At 44.7% G+C, this 17,632-nt stretch overlaps 2 protein-coding genes across 2 annotated transcripts in view; one reads left to right on the top strand and one right to left on the bottom strand.

Annotated features, from left to right (window-relative positions):
• The first annotated feature begins 1,416 nt into the window (after positions 1 to 1,416).
• On the top strand, positions 1,417 to 6,745 carry LOC109279672 (methylsterol monooxygenase 1-like). Its single transcript, XM_019473802.1, is given in 7 exon segments — positions 1,417 to 1,591; positions 3,080 to 3,199; positions 3,202 to 3,317; positions 4,004 to 4,152; positions 4,277 to 4,403; positions 5,575 to 5,672; positions 6,547 to 6,745. Coding segments are annotated over 7 exon segments (984 nt in total).
• A 4,285-nt stretch (positions 6,746 to 11,030) lies between these two features.
• The window catches only part of KLHL3 (kelch like family member 3), a 43,791-nt gene continuing 37,189 nt past the window's right edge, over positions 11,031 to 17,632 (bottom strand). Inside the window, exons 12-14 of the mRNA XM_009285902.2 lie at positions 16,360 to 16,500; positions 16,003 to 16,146; positions 11,031 to 15,743 (exon numbers count right to left, since the gene is read on the bottom strand). Of these exons, the coding sequence (XP_009284177.1) occupies positions 15,715 to 15,743; positions 16,003 to 16,146; positions 16,360 to 16,500 (314 nt within the window). The 3' untranslated portion in view covers positions 11,031 to 15,714. The remainder of the gene's footprint in view (positions 15,744 to 16,002; positions 16,147 to 16,359; positions 16,501 to 17,632) is intronic.

Here is a 17,632-nt window from a genome sequence, read left to right as displayed (position 1 = left end):
CTCCAGAAATTTCTAAATTTTACGTACAGAACTGAGCAGTTTTTCGGTAATATCATCGAGACTCAAATTTTAAATTACGTTTCTATTAGATTTGAATCAGAGAACTCAGCAGCTGGAGAGCATCCATCTCGCTCTTCCTCTAATGGGATCTCCAAATCGCTCACTTTTTCCAAAAGGCAGTTTCCTTCAGTTTATATTTTGAACCAAGCACTTCAAGCACAGGGTGTCTGATTGCTAACAAGACTTTTGGGCAGTGCCGATGGGGCAAACTTCAGTTCCTACCGGAATAAAAGGGGACTTCAAGAAGGCCTTGTAGCAGTACAGTAGCCAGACAACCAAGAAACCCCATGCGAATGAAGACCTAATCTACTAAACACTGAACTAATACATCTCTGTGGGGCAGCAAACAGCCGGAAAAGAGAGTTTGGAAAGTCACTGTGGCCCAGTCATCATGCCCTGGTGCAAATCCCAGTTTCACCAATTACTGTGCTTCATGATCCCTTTCCTCAGCTTTCCCAGTGCATTTTGACAAAAAGTTCTATCTAGAAAAGCAAACAATGTTTTTTATATATATAATTTTTTTATATATTATATATATATTTATATATACACACTAGCTATATGCATGGTACAGCTTTGTGTGGATAAAATACATGACATGAGGAGGTTGCCCCCCAAAATCTGTCCAGACCAGCAGGTTCCTTGCGGGTCCATGTGACTGAGGTTTCCCACTGCCTTTACCTTTTTCCCTGTGAGCAGAGTCCCGTGTGACTGCCTGGCACCTATCGCATGCCCAGCATGCCTCTAGGACTTAAGAAAATGAATGTAATTGAAATAATTCCTTCACTTATTCATCCACATACCCAAGCAGTGGATCACAGCAGGTGTGCAGGAGACCCAGTTTTTAACTATCTGAAGAATCAAAAAGCAAGAGGGGTGAAAGACCACCCATAAAATAGGCTGTGCAGCATCCCATGCTGACCTGGCTCCTCTGGTTCTCCTCCCCTCCCTGTGCACACATCACACCTCAGAGGCCTTTCAGAGACACAAATCAGCAGAAAGTTCCCATCTGTCCAGAAAAGAGGTTAAGAGTTGGGGACAAGAAGAGGCTGAGACCAGCTGTTAGTTTGGCTCAGATTGCCACAAAGCATGGATCCAAGATCTTGGACCACGCAGCATTGAAGCCAACCTAAACCTGCGCTGCTCCCAAAAGCAGCAGTCCAGTCCTTACTCCCAACTTCTCATTTACCACCCAGGTAGCCCTTCCTTGCCCCAGCACCAGCTTTCACAGAGCGACGTGGCAGGGGTGAGATCCGATCACTTTTATCTCATGGTGCTTTTTTCTAAGCTCGTTTCCAGATGGGCTCATTCGCATTTTGCTGCGTGGGCAAAGACATGCTATTCCAGCTCTGTGTCATGGATCACCCGCCACCACTGGGTGTCCCGGTCCTCATCACTTGCACCCAAGGAACAGCACAAGCGTTGGCAGAATTCAGTCCTGTATACAAGAGGCAAAAGGCCAAATGTCTCCCAGGCGTGCTTGGCATGCCCCAGCTGGAGAGACGGCCTCCACCTCCCTCATTTTCCATCAGTGAGGGATAACTTCTGCTTTGGTGGGGTTTTTTGGGGGGGATAACAATTAGCAGAGAATCAAATTGTGAAGTGGGGTAAATGACACCCCTAAGTTCACAGGTAGTCAGTATTAGCTTAATTAAGACTACAACCCCACAGTGCACAGGTTTTGCCCCTAAGACCAATTTAAAGGCTCCCCCCTCCCATCAGCTGTGGCTCAGCTCACTGCCCCCTCAAGTGCCTCACACTAGAAAAGAGATGACGAACAACGTGGATTAAAAAAAATAGCCCTTAAAAACTCCTGCTTCCTGTCCACAAGTTATTTTTAACATGTGTCATCACATGAGGGGCTCAGATACGATGAAGTTGGAAAACAGAGCAGGAAAGATTTGTATTACAGTACTTTTGTTCCCAATCTATATGCAAAATAGAGCACAGGTGCCTGTATTATGAAGTTGCACTGCTTGAGAATATTCTTTTTTTTCCCCAAAAACACTATTTTGAGGAAGATACCCTGCATTGCAAATGGCTCTTGCTAGCCAGGCTTGCACTCATTTATTTGGCTGTGCTGACCCCCAGAGTCCAGCACCCTGTACGGCACATCCTAATGCCGAAACCCATCGGGTCGCTAACGCGCTTTCCGCCCACCGCCGCTGATTCAAAGAGGTTTTGCTGAAGTGATTGCTCCCGCAGGCTGGGGATGATTGCACCCTGACAGCGTGAGAGAAAACAGACGTTTACCACGCATCAACTCAAATTGCTGCATGCACGAGAAACTGCAGAATTAACTAGATAAGGAAAAAGAAAAAACAGACAGGCATTACAATAAAAGCACGTAGAGAAACTCATGGGGAAGCTGTCTGATTATATCTAGTATCTCCAGCCACACATCTGGCACAACCTAAATTATCAGTAGATAAGCACCAGCTGTGGCAGAAGGGAATCCTTCCTTTCTGCTTTTTGAGTCAGGAGGAAGCTGATGCTATTTTCTATTGCACATTTTTAGGACTTTATTTCCATTTTTCTGAAATAATTGCTCACCATATTAATAACTAACAAACATACTAATTAATCATGTTTAAACACACAGAAAACAGAGATGGTTAATTTTGGTTCATTATTCTTAGGTGATTGCTGCATAAGAGAAATTCTTGTTTAGAACACAGTTGCAATGTTAAAAACCACTGCAATGGAGACCAAAACTACTCCAGCCCAGGAGGACACCGAAAGCTAAGTGACCCCTCTCTTTTTTATTGAGAAAAACAGTTTCTCAATTTCAGCACTCAAGACAATAAAGCATACACATTAAAGCTCAAAAGCCCCCAAAGGCAAACGTGATTATGAGTCGCATGAACACAGGCAGAGAAAAGGACACACTCGGTGTGGTTCCCATGTGAATGCCACCGAGGCAGCACACCTCACTGCAGCACCAGTTGGCGGAGCCAGCAAGGGACGCCCCGAGGAGCTCTGTATCTACCTGCAAGACAGTGGCCTCCTCATCCCACAGTGCTGTCTTCTCCCGTCACGTCCTTTCTAGCAATGGTTCACCTTGACTCCCTTTTGCTGCCAAATGCACTGCAGAGCCCTTTCCGGGCTGCCTGGAGCAACGTGCTGCAGAGATACAGCAAATCCAGCTGGCAGCGTGGGGCTCCCTGCTCATCTACCAGGGCTCCTACTTGCTGGTGTCCCTGCCAGGCTTCATCCACCGGTTCATCCCAGCCATGAAGAAATACAAGATTCAGCCTGTAAGCAGGGACAAGAGAAGTGGGACAGATGTGTATAGACCCCTATAAAAATGAAAGAAAATAAAAACAAAACAAAAAAGCAGATGGGAATGTTCCTACCCAGGTAGTCACAGAATGGGGTTGGATATCTATTCCACCTACAAAGAGGCTAGATGTTTTTGGGGGGACCCGTGCTCATTCTGACTCCTGGTGAGTTTGCACAGGCTGTCGTTTATTTTGTGAAAGAAAATAAAAACAAAACAAAAAAGCAGATGGGAATGTTCCTACCCAGGTAGTCACAGAATGGGGTTGGATATCTATTCCACCTACAAAGAGGCTAGATGTTTTTGGGGGGACCCGTGCTCATTCTGACTCCTGGTGAGTTTGCACAGGCTGTCGGTTTACTTTATTTTGTAGAGAAGGGGGAAGCTAAAGTGATCGAATCCCTCTGCATTTCTTAATCTTTGAGTTTGACAGGTCTAGCTCTTCATATTGTTCAGGAAAGAAATGTTGATTTGGGGCCCACTTTGTGAAGTGCCAAACAAAAACCAAAAAAACCCCTATGGCTCCAAATATAGAGCTTGTGAATCAACTGTTCCCCTAAATGAAAACAATTCTGTCAAACTAACACATTTGCATTTTTTGCTTTGGGTTTTTCTGTTTTGTTTTAATTCACTTTTCCCCCCCACACTCCTTGGTTGTCTTAGGACAAGCCTGAAACTTGGGAAGAGCAATGGAAGCGTGTCAAGATCTCACTGACAAGGAACCCCACTTTCCTTCCACCAGCATTCATTTTAGGCTACTCTTATTCAGAGTACTTCAACATCCCTTACGACTGGGACTCCGCGTCTCCATGGTATCACATACTCCTTAAAACTTCGAGACTATCAGAGACAAAGATGGGCAAAACCATCTGCTTCACTCCCCTGCAAAGTTATTAACCACAATTAACATGTCTGTCTCTCTCCCTTTTCTGATAGGTGTTCTGTTACTGCTCAATGCTTGGGCTGCTTTATAATTGAAGATACGTGGATGTGCATCACGCACAGATGAATGCATCATAAGACCTTCTACCCATATTTACATAAACTTCATCACGAATTTAAGGTGCAATCATAATAAACTGGCAATTAACAGTAGATGGCATTCCAGAGTGCAGGTGAACTGTGAATGGGCAATTATGTGTCTCAGTCTTTGGGAATGGAGTAAAAATTGATATTTCATGAAGTAACTTATTTACTAAAAATCAAATGAGCCATTACTCAGTAACGTTCTTACTCTGGGGAGCAGGGAGGGGAGAAGGGGTGAAAACAATCTTCAAATCAGTCAAGATGCTTGAAACAAAATAAGATGATGTGGGAAGAGCCGGGCTCCATGAAAACCACCGCCTTAGCTCTAGTGCTTTACCAAGCCTTCTCTCACCCTTGGTGTATTTAGATATCAATGACGTGATCTTTTTACTCAAAATTTGCAAAGGACTAAGCATTAAAATCAGGAAAGCAAGAAAGCAGAGTACTGGGTGCCAGGACCGTTTCCTATCCGGTGCTCCCCACGTATACTAACCAGACGCATGCCTTGCAGCCACTACTTGCTATGCATTCCCTATATATCAACCTGGGAGAGCACCTCATCACAGGAACAGGTATCTTCACCGCAATACGTATTTTCTGCAGACGCTTATTCATGGCATGGGTTTGGTTTGCAGCACTTCTACTGAAAACTATGGATGCACACAGGTAAATAATCACGGAAAAATCTGCCAGACTGGAAACTTTAAAAAAAAAACACTTTTAAAACTGTTTTAACTCTACATTTTAGGGGGGGAGGGGTGTGTGTGTGAAGTATTTTGTCATTCGTTAGGATCAGATTCTTGCCTTGTGCCTTCTCCTTTGATCTAGGAACAAACTGAAGTGTCTTTCCCTTGCACATAGCACTAAAAAGACGGTACAGTTCCCCTTACCCAAATCTAGGTCTCCTCGTGGATGACGGTTTAAGGCTTGTTTTCTGTGCAAGTTTAAAAGTTAAAAAAGTATGTAGGTATATTAAAGCTCAATGCCACCTTCAGCCTAGGAAAAAAAAACAAACCAAGCTGAAGTTTGTCTTTAGGTAAGAGGCATTTTTCACAACCCAGGTGGGAATTATCTTCCCTCTCCTCCCTGCACAAATGAACGGCAACCTGATAAATCTCTTCTAATCTCTATCTATTCTCCTGCGAAGATAGGATCTTTGTTCTTGGCTGTGCTTCCCAACCTCCACTTTTTTCTGTACCACCTTTTAGACTGACATTCGTCTCTTCAGTCGCTGCTGTAGCTCAGGGTCTGTGAACAGAGACGTCACCCCTGAATCCCCCTCTGCCAGCAGCGTACTGGACACCCAGTTGGAGCTGCAACGTGCTCCCCAGCTGCAGGGCTGGTTGTCATTGACACCGTGTGCCCATAGGGAACAAAGGGAAAGTGCTGAAGCAGGGAAAAAAAAGAAAGAAAAAAAAGTAATAATAAATAGCATCCTGGAAATGAACCAGAAGAGCGATATCGCTTGATGTATCATTCAGGACCACGTACTACCCAGAAACCCTGCATCAGCAAACAGGCTGCTATAGCACCGATACATCACCCATGCTGGTGATGGGAGCCATGCCCGACGGGAGCCAGGACCAAGACACCCCCCTGCAAATGAGCTGGAGCCCCTCAGCGGCAGCGCCTTGGTTGCAGCCAGTGCCTCGGTGTGTCCCACCACCAGCAAGATTACAGAATGGAGCCCTACATTCCTTCATTCGGCACCAGAGGCTGCAATATTTTGCCATAAACAAGTGTGTTAAACACTGGAACTAGTTCAATGTAAAAGAGCTATTCAGGAAAATATCCAGCTCCAAGGACGGGTTAAGCAAAAAGTCTGTGGTGCTATGTACTCAATGCATCATCTCCTTGTAAGAAAACACCCTCTGCACTTAAGGGAGGGATCCCAGCACTTTTTCTTCTTCCTGCGTAAGTTATTAGAGGTGTAGAGAGAAGGGACAAAAGAGAAAAACATTAGACTTCACTGTGACCTTGCACAAATACCACCACCACCTGCAAAACGCCTGACACTAGGCTCATTTGCAGAAAAAGGGGCTTGGCATCCATCTCTATCCAAGCAACAAGCCACCTGTGCAACACGCATAACCCAGTGCTAAGAGCTTCCACCCCTTTTGTACATACCATTTCTCCTGCAGCTTCATCCTCACTTAACACGCCCTCTCCTCTGGCCACAGGGGGTACAACGTCCCTTGGAACCCGCTCCGGTACATCCCCTTCAAGCTCGACGCTGCTTTCCGTGACCTCCATCACAGCAACTTTCACAGAAACTACCCTCCTGCCTTCAGCAGGTGGGACAAGTTATTTGGGACAGGCAAGGAGCATAAGGCATTTCTTGCAAAGAAAAAGCAGAAGGAAATCCAGAAAAGTGATTAAACTTCCACTGCGCAGAGAGGCCAGGGAAAGAGTGGAGGGATGTATGCAAGTGAAGCTGTCAACACCTGCAGCTTGAACCAATTGATCACAATTAAGGTTTAAGCCATCAAGCAGGTGTTCCTCTTTTACATAATTTGCATCCACCTGGTTTCCCACTTTTTTTTTTTTTAAGGTAGCTCCCTAACAAAGCAACTGCAGCCACTGCTTGTTCCCAATAACCACCGGGACCAATTTTAACAATTAAACCATTTTAACAATTAAATTACCGATGCTCCGAGCCTCAGTCTTCACATCATGCTGAGTGACTCATTTCACAGTGATTATGCGATCATTTGCTCTTGTAATTTGTGTCAATCTGTATATTTATAAACATTGGGTTTAACTAAGAATATAAAAATAACAGTTTAATTTCTTGTTAGATGAGCCAAACTATTCCCAATATCTCATAGGCTTTAAAAAAGAAGGATGTTTTACATTCAAGATACAGCTATTAAAAACAACATATATAACTAGTAACTGGACTAATTTTTGAGACATAGCAGTTCTTTAAGACATGCAGGCCACAAGTCCACTCACACTCTGGGCTCTGGTAAGCCACAGGCCTTTTAAACCTCCCTTTGCTTTTGCTCCGTCCATCGGGTTACGCCTGGACCACGGTGCACCACAGCAGATACAGGCTAAGACACGGCCTGCAGCCTTTGCTCTTTGCAAAGCCTGATCTAAGGGGGATTTTAAGAACCACGGAGGAGAAGACAAAGCAAGTGAGCCACAAACCACCGATCTCACAGGACTCTCTTGACTGACGGGTGTTTTGGCAGGATGTAGTCAGACTGGAGGATAAGGGGAGAAGAAGCACTCAGAGTCACAGCCAGCAAGTGGTTTCCTAACATCAGGTTGGGTGGTAGAGATAGGTCCTAAAATCTTAGAAACTCTTTTAGTGTAAGAGCCCTCAGCCATTTAAACCCTTAAACCTAATCTGAACTTGGAAAGTCAATTTAGACAAAATCTAGCACCCCTGGAATGATTTTATCATGGTCACCTTTCTAGGTAACCACAAATTAAGTGTCCCAGGCTGTTTTCCATTAGTCTACAAATTAGGGGCAACTTAGCAACAGCACTTTTTCCACTGACTAACTGAGGTCTGTTATCACTTCAGGTCTGTGCAGCTGCCTCGGGGATTTCTGGGCACTGGGTCAAAGCTCCAACGCTCTGGCACATGACGCGTGCCCTGGGATGCAACAGCTACAGCAAAGCATTAAAGCACATGTGATTACATACTTCGTATATATTATTGCATTTAAAACTAAACCAGTAACATGCAAATTGATAGTTCATTATACTTTCCTTACACAGATAAGAAATATTATCCAATTCTGAAATAAATTAGAGCTCTCTGGAAGACTGTAGCTCTATAAAAACTGTAGTTTCCATCAGAGAAAGTTCTGTCATGAAAAAAAAGCCACCAAAACCCAGAGTAACTTGGCAAGGGCTCCAGCCCAGGAGGAGGAGGGGCTGCATGCAATGTTTCCCAGTCATTAAGACCTGAACTCTAATTTGGCTCAGGTGCCCGTAGCTCCAGCTGGAAGGGCGGCTCGCTGAGCTCCCCCAACACATCATCAAGGTGACTTTGCAAGCACAGGAGCCCTGCAAAGCTGGAAGCTCCGTGCCATTCGCACCAGAGCTGTGTGCTGTTTTACAATACGTACAGTAGGCAAAATGGTTCGGGTAGGAAAGTTGCAGGGAGGCAGAACGGGGCACCAGGAAGAGATTTGGTTGAGAGTAAAGCATAAAGTAAAACAAAACTTTCTGTCTGTGCGTGTCTCAGATCCATGTGACTTTCCCTGCTCCTCTGGCAGGAAAACAGAGCCCAGTAGATTCAGGAAAGCTGAGCTGTGTGGGACAAAACGCAGGGCAGAAAGAGATGCCACTTCCTAGGGAAAAAAAGGAAAGAAGAAACCAGTGTATGTACCATGTCGTAATGCAATTAAAAATGTCTTAGGAACAAGTGCAGTTTTTCTGATGTTGCCTGCACAGGTCTGGCAGTTGGGACTCACCAGCAGAAATGGCTTGTGCTTAAAAATCCTTAATAAATATCAAATAAAGTCCTAGGGTTCATTTCTGTTCCAACACGACTCTGACTTCAAGCACATGATTTAAATTATACGTCAGCATTCGTCCAGTGGGACAAACTCACCGCTGGGTGAGATAACATTGTAGAAAGAGTATAATGTAAAGAATTATGAGAAGGACATTCAAAAATAACATTTAAACCTCTTATGCTTTAGAGAAGAAGAACAGATCCTTTGGGACAGGAATTGTGCATCCTTTAAAGGGTCCCTTTAGGAGTTTTATTGATTGAAAAAAGACACTCTAACATTTTGAGACCTGTAATTTACCGAGCAATATGCTTAGCAGAGTCTGTGGAGGTTCACAATGAAAGAAAGGAGAGGAGAAGGCTCATGATAATATAGTTTGTAAATCGGGGCCAAATCAAATGCATTGAGCTTCAGCAGCTGTGCCAATTAAATCTCATTCAATTTGCTGAACAAGAACATTAACATTAATCACTTTGGCAAATTTCTTAGAATATTTCATGTCACTAAGTAGTTAAGTGATTTTGTGCTTGTTTACAGTGCAGAATGACATTATGTGAAGCAATATCATTAGTCACCAAGCAACTGCGGGATGCTCTAGGAACCCCTGTGTGGTTCATGGCAACGTTTCTGTAGTGGCCCTGTGCCTCCTACAAGCTATTTTTTTACAGAAGTGTCCAACAGATTTGGTTTTTTTTTAATTGCAATTACTCTTTGCCATCACACAGAACCCTCATCACAGCCAAAGAACAAGCCGCCAGACAGGGGAGAAGCAATTTTGCCTTCTGAAGCCACCACATCCATGTCCCATCTCCAGGCCACGTCATCATTGCTTGGAAAAAGGAGGTTCTGTGCAAACTTCCCACTACGGTTGAGGGCACGGGGATGCAGGGAATCCCTCTTTGGCCATATTTACTCATTTGGGTCTACAATTAAATAGGTACCTCTTTTATCAGATGTTTGCAATTTCCGTAGCTGAGGTTGTTTTCTGCCCTACCTTTGATTTTGTTTCCGGGTGACTCATGTACCAAATTATACAGTATTGCTGTTGCAGAAGAGGCACGTCTCATCCTGGGTTATTTCAAAATGCCTGCTACCCAGCAACAAAAAGGGGAGCTGTTTTTCTGAGCTTGGCAACAGCAACCCAGGCTGGGGCACCCAGCCTGAGAAACGCGTGGGTGCAAGGGAGTCTGCAGGAGAACAACGGGAGTGAGCATCACCTCTGAGAAGTACAGGGGATCAGCTTTGCTGTATTAGAGAGAGCATTTAGGGGGGAACATAGCAAGTGTCTTTCAGCAGATAAAAGTCTCAACGCCACCACATCTCACAACATCAGTGATGCTCCCTGGAAGCAGCTCTCCTGCAAGCCAGGAGCACGAGAGCTGCGCGGTGTACCAGCAGAGACGAGACGGGACCTGAACTTACTGGGCTCAGCTTAAACATGAATAAAAAGGGGCCAACTGTGCAGGAAACAAGTAATTTTGAAATAAAATACGGAACAGTTGCGAAGTCCCCCAGCTGCACAGAGCAACCCACAAGACATCATTACCTGTGTTCATCAGGCAATTAAATTTCAGGATCCCACACGGCAAATTTGACGTCATGCATTGTTATTAACAGATGAGGCACGAGGAGCATTTCTAGAAAACTAGAGGGCTCAGTGAGACGTATCGCAAGCATAACACAAAATGAGTTGTGCTACCTGTTAAATGTGTTGGTCTTTGCAGTGGTGTAGGAAATGTGTTACTTTATGGTGTTATTAAGACATATCGAGCCCATGGGTGTAAACTCTCCTTTTTCGCGTTTTCTCTCTTCCCAATGGCATTCACTAAAAGGTCCCGTCTTCTGCCATCAATGCCCCTAACCAAGGGCTTTCCCACCCCCAAGAGAAACGCTCTTGTCCTGCACCCCAGGGGCCAAATGGCCTTGAACTTCCCTTGGAAAAGGAGCAGCGCAGACCCCAGGAGAGCATCAGAGCGTCAGGGCAGCATCTCCTCCAGCATTTGGACCTCTCAGCATCGACACGCGCGAGTACCGCTGCCCCAACTGCAAAGGACACAAAGTAAACCCAGGGTTTGTATGTGCTGTAATTAAAGAGGGTGAAAAAAGCCGTGTGGAGTGACGAGATTGTTCCTCACTGTCAGAAGCCGACGAAATCAAAATAGACCCAGAAGAGTTTCATTAGTCCAGTTTTTATTCAAATTAAAGGATGGGGAACTACAACGTGATTTTCTTTTATAATATAAATATGCCAGTGAAGAATGTTTCTTGAGTCCTTCATTGCACTGGACAAGACAGCTGTTGAGAGAATTACTTTGCAAAGTCCTTGGTCCTTCACACTCATGCAAAAAATCTTTAATTAGAAAAATTAGCTTAAACAGTCAACCGACTCATTACATTATACTGTCAGCTACTGAACCAACAAAGTCTGTTTTACAAAAACAAATAATTCCACACCCAGGTAAATTATTTCACAATCATCCATTTTTCTTAAAGGGTTTTTTTTATGCATAAAATATACAAACTAAAATTCTCAATATTTATTTATTGTCACTGTAGAGGAAAATAATTTATAAACCCATAAACAAAAATAAGAGCAGAGGAAAAAAAGTAAATTCACTCATTTGCAGACTACAATGTCAAACACACTCCCAGATGCTGTAGCTTTGAGCAACAAATCACGCTCATGTGAATGTGATTAGCGGGCATGATGTTAAGCCAAGGGGGCAACTGCTTTGATACTACATTTTATTAGTAACGAATCCCAAAGGTTAAAAAACAAGCTGCATTTATCTGCTGAACCATCGTGTTAGCTTGATGAATAGGCATCACACTTCGCTGGATATTAAGGATTTTGGTCTCCAAACACTGCAAATGAGAGAACAGTATTAAGCTTTCATGGTGGTTATGCAAATGCTGCCAAGTATATTTACGGTAATTACAGTGCTGTACACATCTGTACAAAAAAGTATTTGGATAAACTGAATGAACTGAAAATTGGTTTTAATCACCCCCAATTTATCTATTAGGCACAAATGGAAAAGATGGACTTGATTCAAACTTGTTTAAACAACAGATTGCTTGAGACAAATCTATCCTGCTTTACATATGCTTGCCTGTTTTGCAAACCCAGCAGTGTGTGTACCCACACGCGACGCTGTTGGGTTCTGTGGGTGCGCATCCCCAGGCATGCTTTCTCCGCAAGAGCAGAGTCACCTGTGGGAAACCCACGGCCAGAATCCCGCAGGGGGTCTGCACGTGGTGACCCCCAAAAAGAGCCGACTACAGAAGAGAGCCGAGGAAAGCCTTCATATTCACAAAGGACCATTGCGAGGAAGTAGCCTGAGTTCGGTTTGTAAAGCTTTTACAAAACCTCCCGCAATAATTTCACTGGTTTTGGCAGCCTGGGGGGTTTGCACACGCGCGTGCGCTGCTGTGTACATGGCATCCTCCATCTTCAAGCAGCACCGCGCTCACGCAGGAGCCGAGAAGCGAAACCGCCGAGAGACAGCCTGTCCACCAAGCTGACCGGGAAGCAAACACACGGCACAAGAACATTAAATCAGAGTATTGAAATTGTTGTAAAATAACTAATAATCTAAGAGCGTACTGGTGACTGAGGTAATGGATTTTAATTTATCTCATAATGTTGAGCCCAATGCTGTCCTTCTAATATGTTAGAATCAACATAAGAGCTATCCCAGATCTTAGTTACAACATTTAATTTCTTGTGCAGAAAACACACAGATTCACACCTACATCATGGCCAGCAAAAACCGCACTGGAGTGTAAGAATTAGATCCAGAATTTAACAGAAGCGTCATTGATGACCATAAAAAGCGATCCAAAAAATTATTTAAAAGTCTTATAAAAATATTTACAGTAAAATTTGTTAGCGCTAATGCTACGTTTTCAGTCCTAGAAAAAGGCAATCTTTAAAGGATCTGGCTCAGGTGCTCAGAATTAACAATACAAACATGAAACCACACGCCAAAGACGGACAAATTCAAAAAGCATTTCAAGGGGGGGGATACAGCTGGTTTGTCACACGTTACGGTTGTTCATATTGCATAGCTGGAAAACGAGGTCACTTGACTTGCATAACACTGCAATGTTTGAGAAGGAAAGAAGGAAACGTGTCATTTGCCATCGAGAAGAACTGGCTGCAGCCAGGAACACCATCACTCGTCCCTGGCAAGGGCTGCGAGTCCTAGCCCTGTCCAGCGAGCTGCGGGTCTGGGCCAGCAGTGGGCAGAAATGCCATTTTACAATAGCAGGAAAAAACCACCAAAAACTGCTTTCCTTGTAAGCAAGGAAGGTTTATAAAGAGATGTATAGCAGGGGAAAAATTATCCAACTTTCAGGTATATTCACCTTTCCCGACATCTGACAAACACGGCAAATTTCAAACATGCATCTCTCCAGCGCTACCTACCAGTTTTTATCTCTAGCCCACATAGACTCTTAGTCTCTGGGTAATATTTGCCTTTGCTCCAGCGATGCTACGAGTGCGAGAAGGTTAGCTGGTAACTGTTCCCAACTATTGAGCTGCAGTTGGGCCGTATAGTAGCTATTTAGCTTTACATTCCCTATGTCTATACCAGACCTAACGAGGGCCATGCGCGCCCAAACGCTTGTCCACCCTTGTCCAGCCATCTCAGCCTAACAAGAGATGCTAACTGCGACCACAACGCTTCGCCTGTCCCATTTTATCCTCTATTCCCACAGGCTGCATGAAAGGGAAACACCTTTTGGCGTTTGCTTTTGGGGCAGTGAATTTGAGTCAGTCCAAACCAAGGCATCATCTTGCTTATGCCACTGTAAAGATGCATCTCGGGACTCTGATCCGAAGGCAGCTGCAGTCAGGGATACATTCCTACCAGCCTCAATAGCTTTTACAGTAAGCAACACCTTGTAAGAGAGCAGCATGTCGTACTACTGTTTTGGCACGTTTCACTGCAGATTGTAGAACCCAAAGCAAAAGGTTTAAAGGGTATTATAGAAAAGACTGATTTTTTTTCATTATTATTTTCAAGACCTCTGAGCTGACGTACAATGGAAGGGTAGACATCAAGAATAATACTGCCATTTCTTTGGACAGTTTGCTTTTGTTTGTAAAAACAAGAACATGCAAAGAGGAGTGGGTGCTACGTTCCCCACGAAGGTCAGCCCCCTCTGTGGGAGGTAACACAACAAAGGTAGGAGCTGTTTTCCCCACAGTGAGCAGGCACCCATCTTACAAGGACCGAGTCAACTCCAACATTAAAAATCTACTTATTTACAGAAGTAACCCACTCCTCTACAAAAGCTGCACGAGGTGAGGTAGCCTTAGGTCCCTCTGAAATAATTTTTTAAGTATTTTTTTTTTCTACTGTAGAAGGTCACGTGGAGTCTTTTTGATAGGAGATCTATGGAGAAAGAAACCAGCAGAACAACAGTGGTAAGTGCTGGAGCTCGACAGTAACACGGGCAGATTCTGTCCTGCAGGCCAGCTGCCCGCTACAGAAAGCCTCAGCTGATCTACGGAGGGAAAAACAAAAACAAAAAAACCAAAACAAAACACAAAAGGTGAGAAAATATTTTTCTTCATTAGTTCTCTTTAGCTGGGGAGTCTTTTGGGAGGTCCACCCCTGTATGCAGAAACATTCCAGAGCTCACAAGGAGACACAAAAAGGTATTTTAAAGTCAAACATCTTCCTAAACAGAAAGTTTTAAGAATTTGGGATGTAAGCAAGACAGCTACATTACAGCTGGATCTAGATTTGTCTGATTTGAATAATCTTATGAATTCTTCATACTAATAGAGGAACGCCTTCAGTACGGGCAAGATTAAAATAGCAATTACAGTGACACTGATTAATCTCCATACTCTGGAAGCATTAAAACACTGAAAGTATTTTACCTTGCTCATTAATCACTGCTTGGGTGACAGAGGATTCTCACTGTATATGTCTCTACATTAATGGCACCATGAGGTATTTCTTTTAACATCTAAACACTCTATTATGAAATGGCATTGAGATGCTGGACAGGGCTAGAACTGGGGCTTTCAGCACAGCTGAAGTGCATGGGTTGGAATACTTTCTATTCCAGCAATATTTGTTTCACAGGAGCAATAAAGCCCATCGGAGCAGCACACGTTTTGTGGGGTCACGAAGTTTTGCGTGGTTCAGGTGCCGAGACTTCAGCCCCAGGGAAGGCACTGCCCAGCAGGTCCCATCACGTACAGCAAACAGCATTCATGGCGAGTAGAAAAAAAAAAAAATCACATGGCATTTATTTCCACCATACGACAAGCATTTCAGGGATACATACAGTAGTCCAGTGGCATATACAAACGTATGACTGAGACAGCGTCACACTCAAGCCAGAGCACCCTGTTCCAGTCCATTTCTGCCAACTGCTTTTCTCGGTTGGTACTCAGAAGTTTCCACCACCAGTAGTAAAGTCCACCCTCCAGGCACAGTGAGTAAATAGTTCAACCGATAATGTGCACGGAGCATCAGTAGTGAAGAAATCCAGAAGTGTTCGTTTTTACTCACATGCCCAAACGTAGCAGTTTTGTTTCACACAAGAAATTCAGTGCCTGCAGTTCAAGCACAGTGTTTATCTCAGGACACCAGCCATTGAGAAGAACAGTTGATTGCACCACAGATAACAAGCAACACCTTGTGTCTAGCATAGAACATGTCCCCAGAGGGATTTTCGCTTTGCTACGCAATCCACCGCAGAGCAGATGATGTTTGCAATGTATCACTTGTCATGCTGAGACGTTAACAGCAATGAGATGGGTCAAGTCAGAGGTCAGTCATCTTCCCAACACCACCCTAGCTGGATCCACTGCACTTCTGCTCCTTGCATTGGCTTGACCATGTGTCACAACGGTTTGTGAATCACAGCCACACCTGTTGTAAGAATGGACAGACAGACACAGTTATCATAGGAGAAACTCTTGGCTTGCAATGTGGCTAAGATCACCCTGCAAAGCCTTTAAAGACTAGCAATGGGCTAGCAGAGGGAGAGGTGTCTACTAATTCTATGACAGGTTCCTCTACTGAAAGCCACATAAAACATACAAAAATATAAGATTAAAGCTTCAGGAGGCACAGCCCTCTAGTTTATGAATGACCCCAGCTGTTTTCAGCTCTCCCACTGACTATATACCTGCGTAACTTCTCCCCGTGCTCATGCTGGTTGGTAATAACGTCCACTTGTCCGTGATGGGGTTGTAGTATTCCACCGAGGCCAAATTACAGGAACCATCATCTCCTCCCACCACGTAGAGGAGACCATTCACTGCACACACACCTCAAAGCAGAGCACAGATGGTTAGACATGGGCTAACTCATCCCCCATGACACGTCATCTGCCATGTTCCGATTCATTCCCAAGCAGATACCTCATCTTCCATTTTTATCACTTTCTTACAATACTGATCACTTACATCACTAGCACATTAGCTGCATTAAAAACACACAGACAACTACAACCAAACACCACAGAAAGGCTTATTGTGGTTACCTGCATTTCTTCTACACATATTCATGTCTGCTACTTGCTTCCAGGTGTTTGTTCCTGGATCATAGACTTCCACACTCTTCCTTACTAAGGGACCATCGTGCCCCCCTGTAGCATACAGCAGCCCGCTCAGAACACCGACACCTGCCAAACAGAGCCCAGCATTAGCCAAACGTCCAGGGGAAAGGGTTGCATGTCCCTGGGTCTTCTACTGGGTATTGCCTTGGCCTCTCCAAAGCATTTCCAAAACATGGGCCACATGTGCCTCAAGATCACCTGGGACGTGGTCAAGTCTCCATCCAACCACCACGTGACACTACAGCAGACCTGCACAGTAACGCCTGGCAGATGTCCTATCTTTCAGGGCTGTGCCCCTTTCTCAGGTAGATCTCAGTCTATCTGAGATCAGTAGTCTAGTCCCATGACATTCGTCTGCCTTTATTCAATCTTTTTGGACTGACTTGTTCTCTCTTCCCTTTACCTCCCTGACTGCTGCATCCCACCCCACCTCGTCCCTATCTGCCTGATCTTTTCTGCCACAGGACCCTTTGCTTTTAGCTTGATTCCCACTTTCAAGAGCTTTTTGCTTTTCCTGCTGCCTTTGTGCCACATGCCTTCATCCCTTGGACACTCTTCCTCTTCTCAACAACTTACTGTCTCCAGTTGTTGCGGTTGCCACTGGGTTCCTCTCCCCCCACTCCCGCCCCCAAACACGGCAGCAGCACTTGCACAGACAAGGTGCCTCCAAGGCCACCTTCCCAGCCACTTTCGCAAGCCCCTGGCTCAATCTCTGGGAATGACAGGGATCTGAAGGGTGCTTCTGCCTAATATTAAGTAAATTAATTAAAATGTTCACCAATCCGTGAGAGTTAAAACTTCCAGCAACATATCTTCGTTAATAGGTTCAAAGGCCTCTATTAAAATTAACAAGGTGGGATGTTAGTAAAACAGAAACATAGATCTGAATTCCATCATTTCAACCACGAGCATTTACCAGCAGGACGGCCCTCGTGCCCTGAAGATGGACTCGTGCTGACGATTGAGGGAAAGGCACAGAGCCGGAAAGGCGTGCACAGGGAGGAGAGGGGCCCTGCCAGCGTAAAACCGATGGGTTTTCAAGTTGGCCCCTGTGCAAATATCTTTCCTGTTTGCCACGTGCAGCACAGGGAAAGGAGAGCACAGGAGCAGCGCTGCCATGGTGAGCCAGAGAGCAGGCACCATTCGGGCTCGGCAGCTCCCGTGCCGCGGGAACACCTCCTGGTGGTGTGTCACATCC

Source organism: Aptenodytes forsteri, unplaced genomic scaffold (genome assembly GCF_000699145.1).
Source record: "Aptenodytes forsteri isolate BGI_AS27 unplaced genomic scaffold, ASM69914v1 Scaffold54, whole genome shotgun sequence".
Classification (NCBI taxonomy): Eukaryota; Metazoa; Chordata; class Aves; order Sphenisciformes; family Spheniscidae; genus Aptenodytes; species Aptenodytes forsteri.
This window is presented reverse-complemented; position numbering and strand designations above follow the sequence as displayed.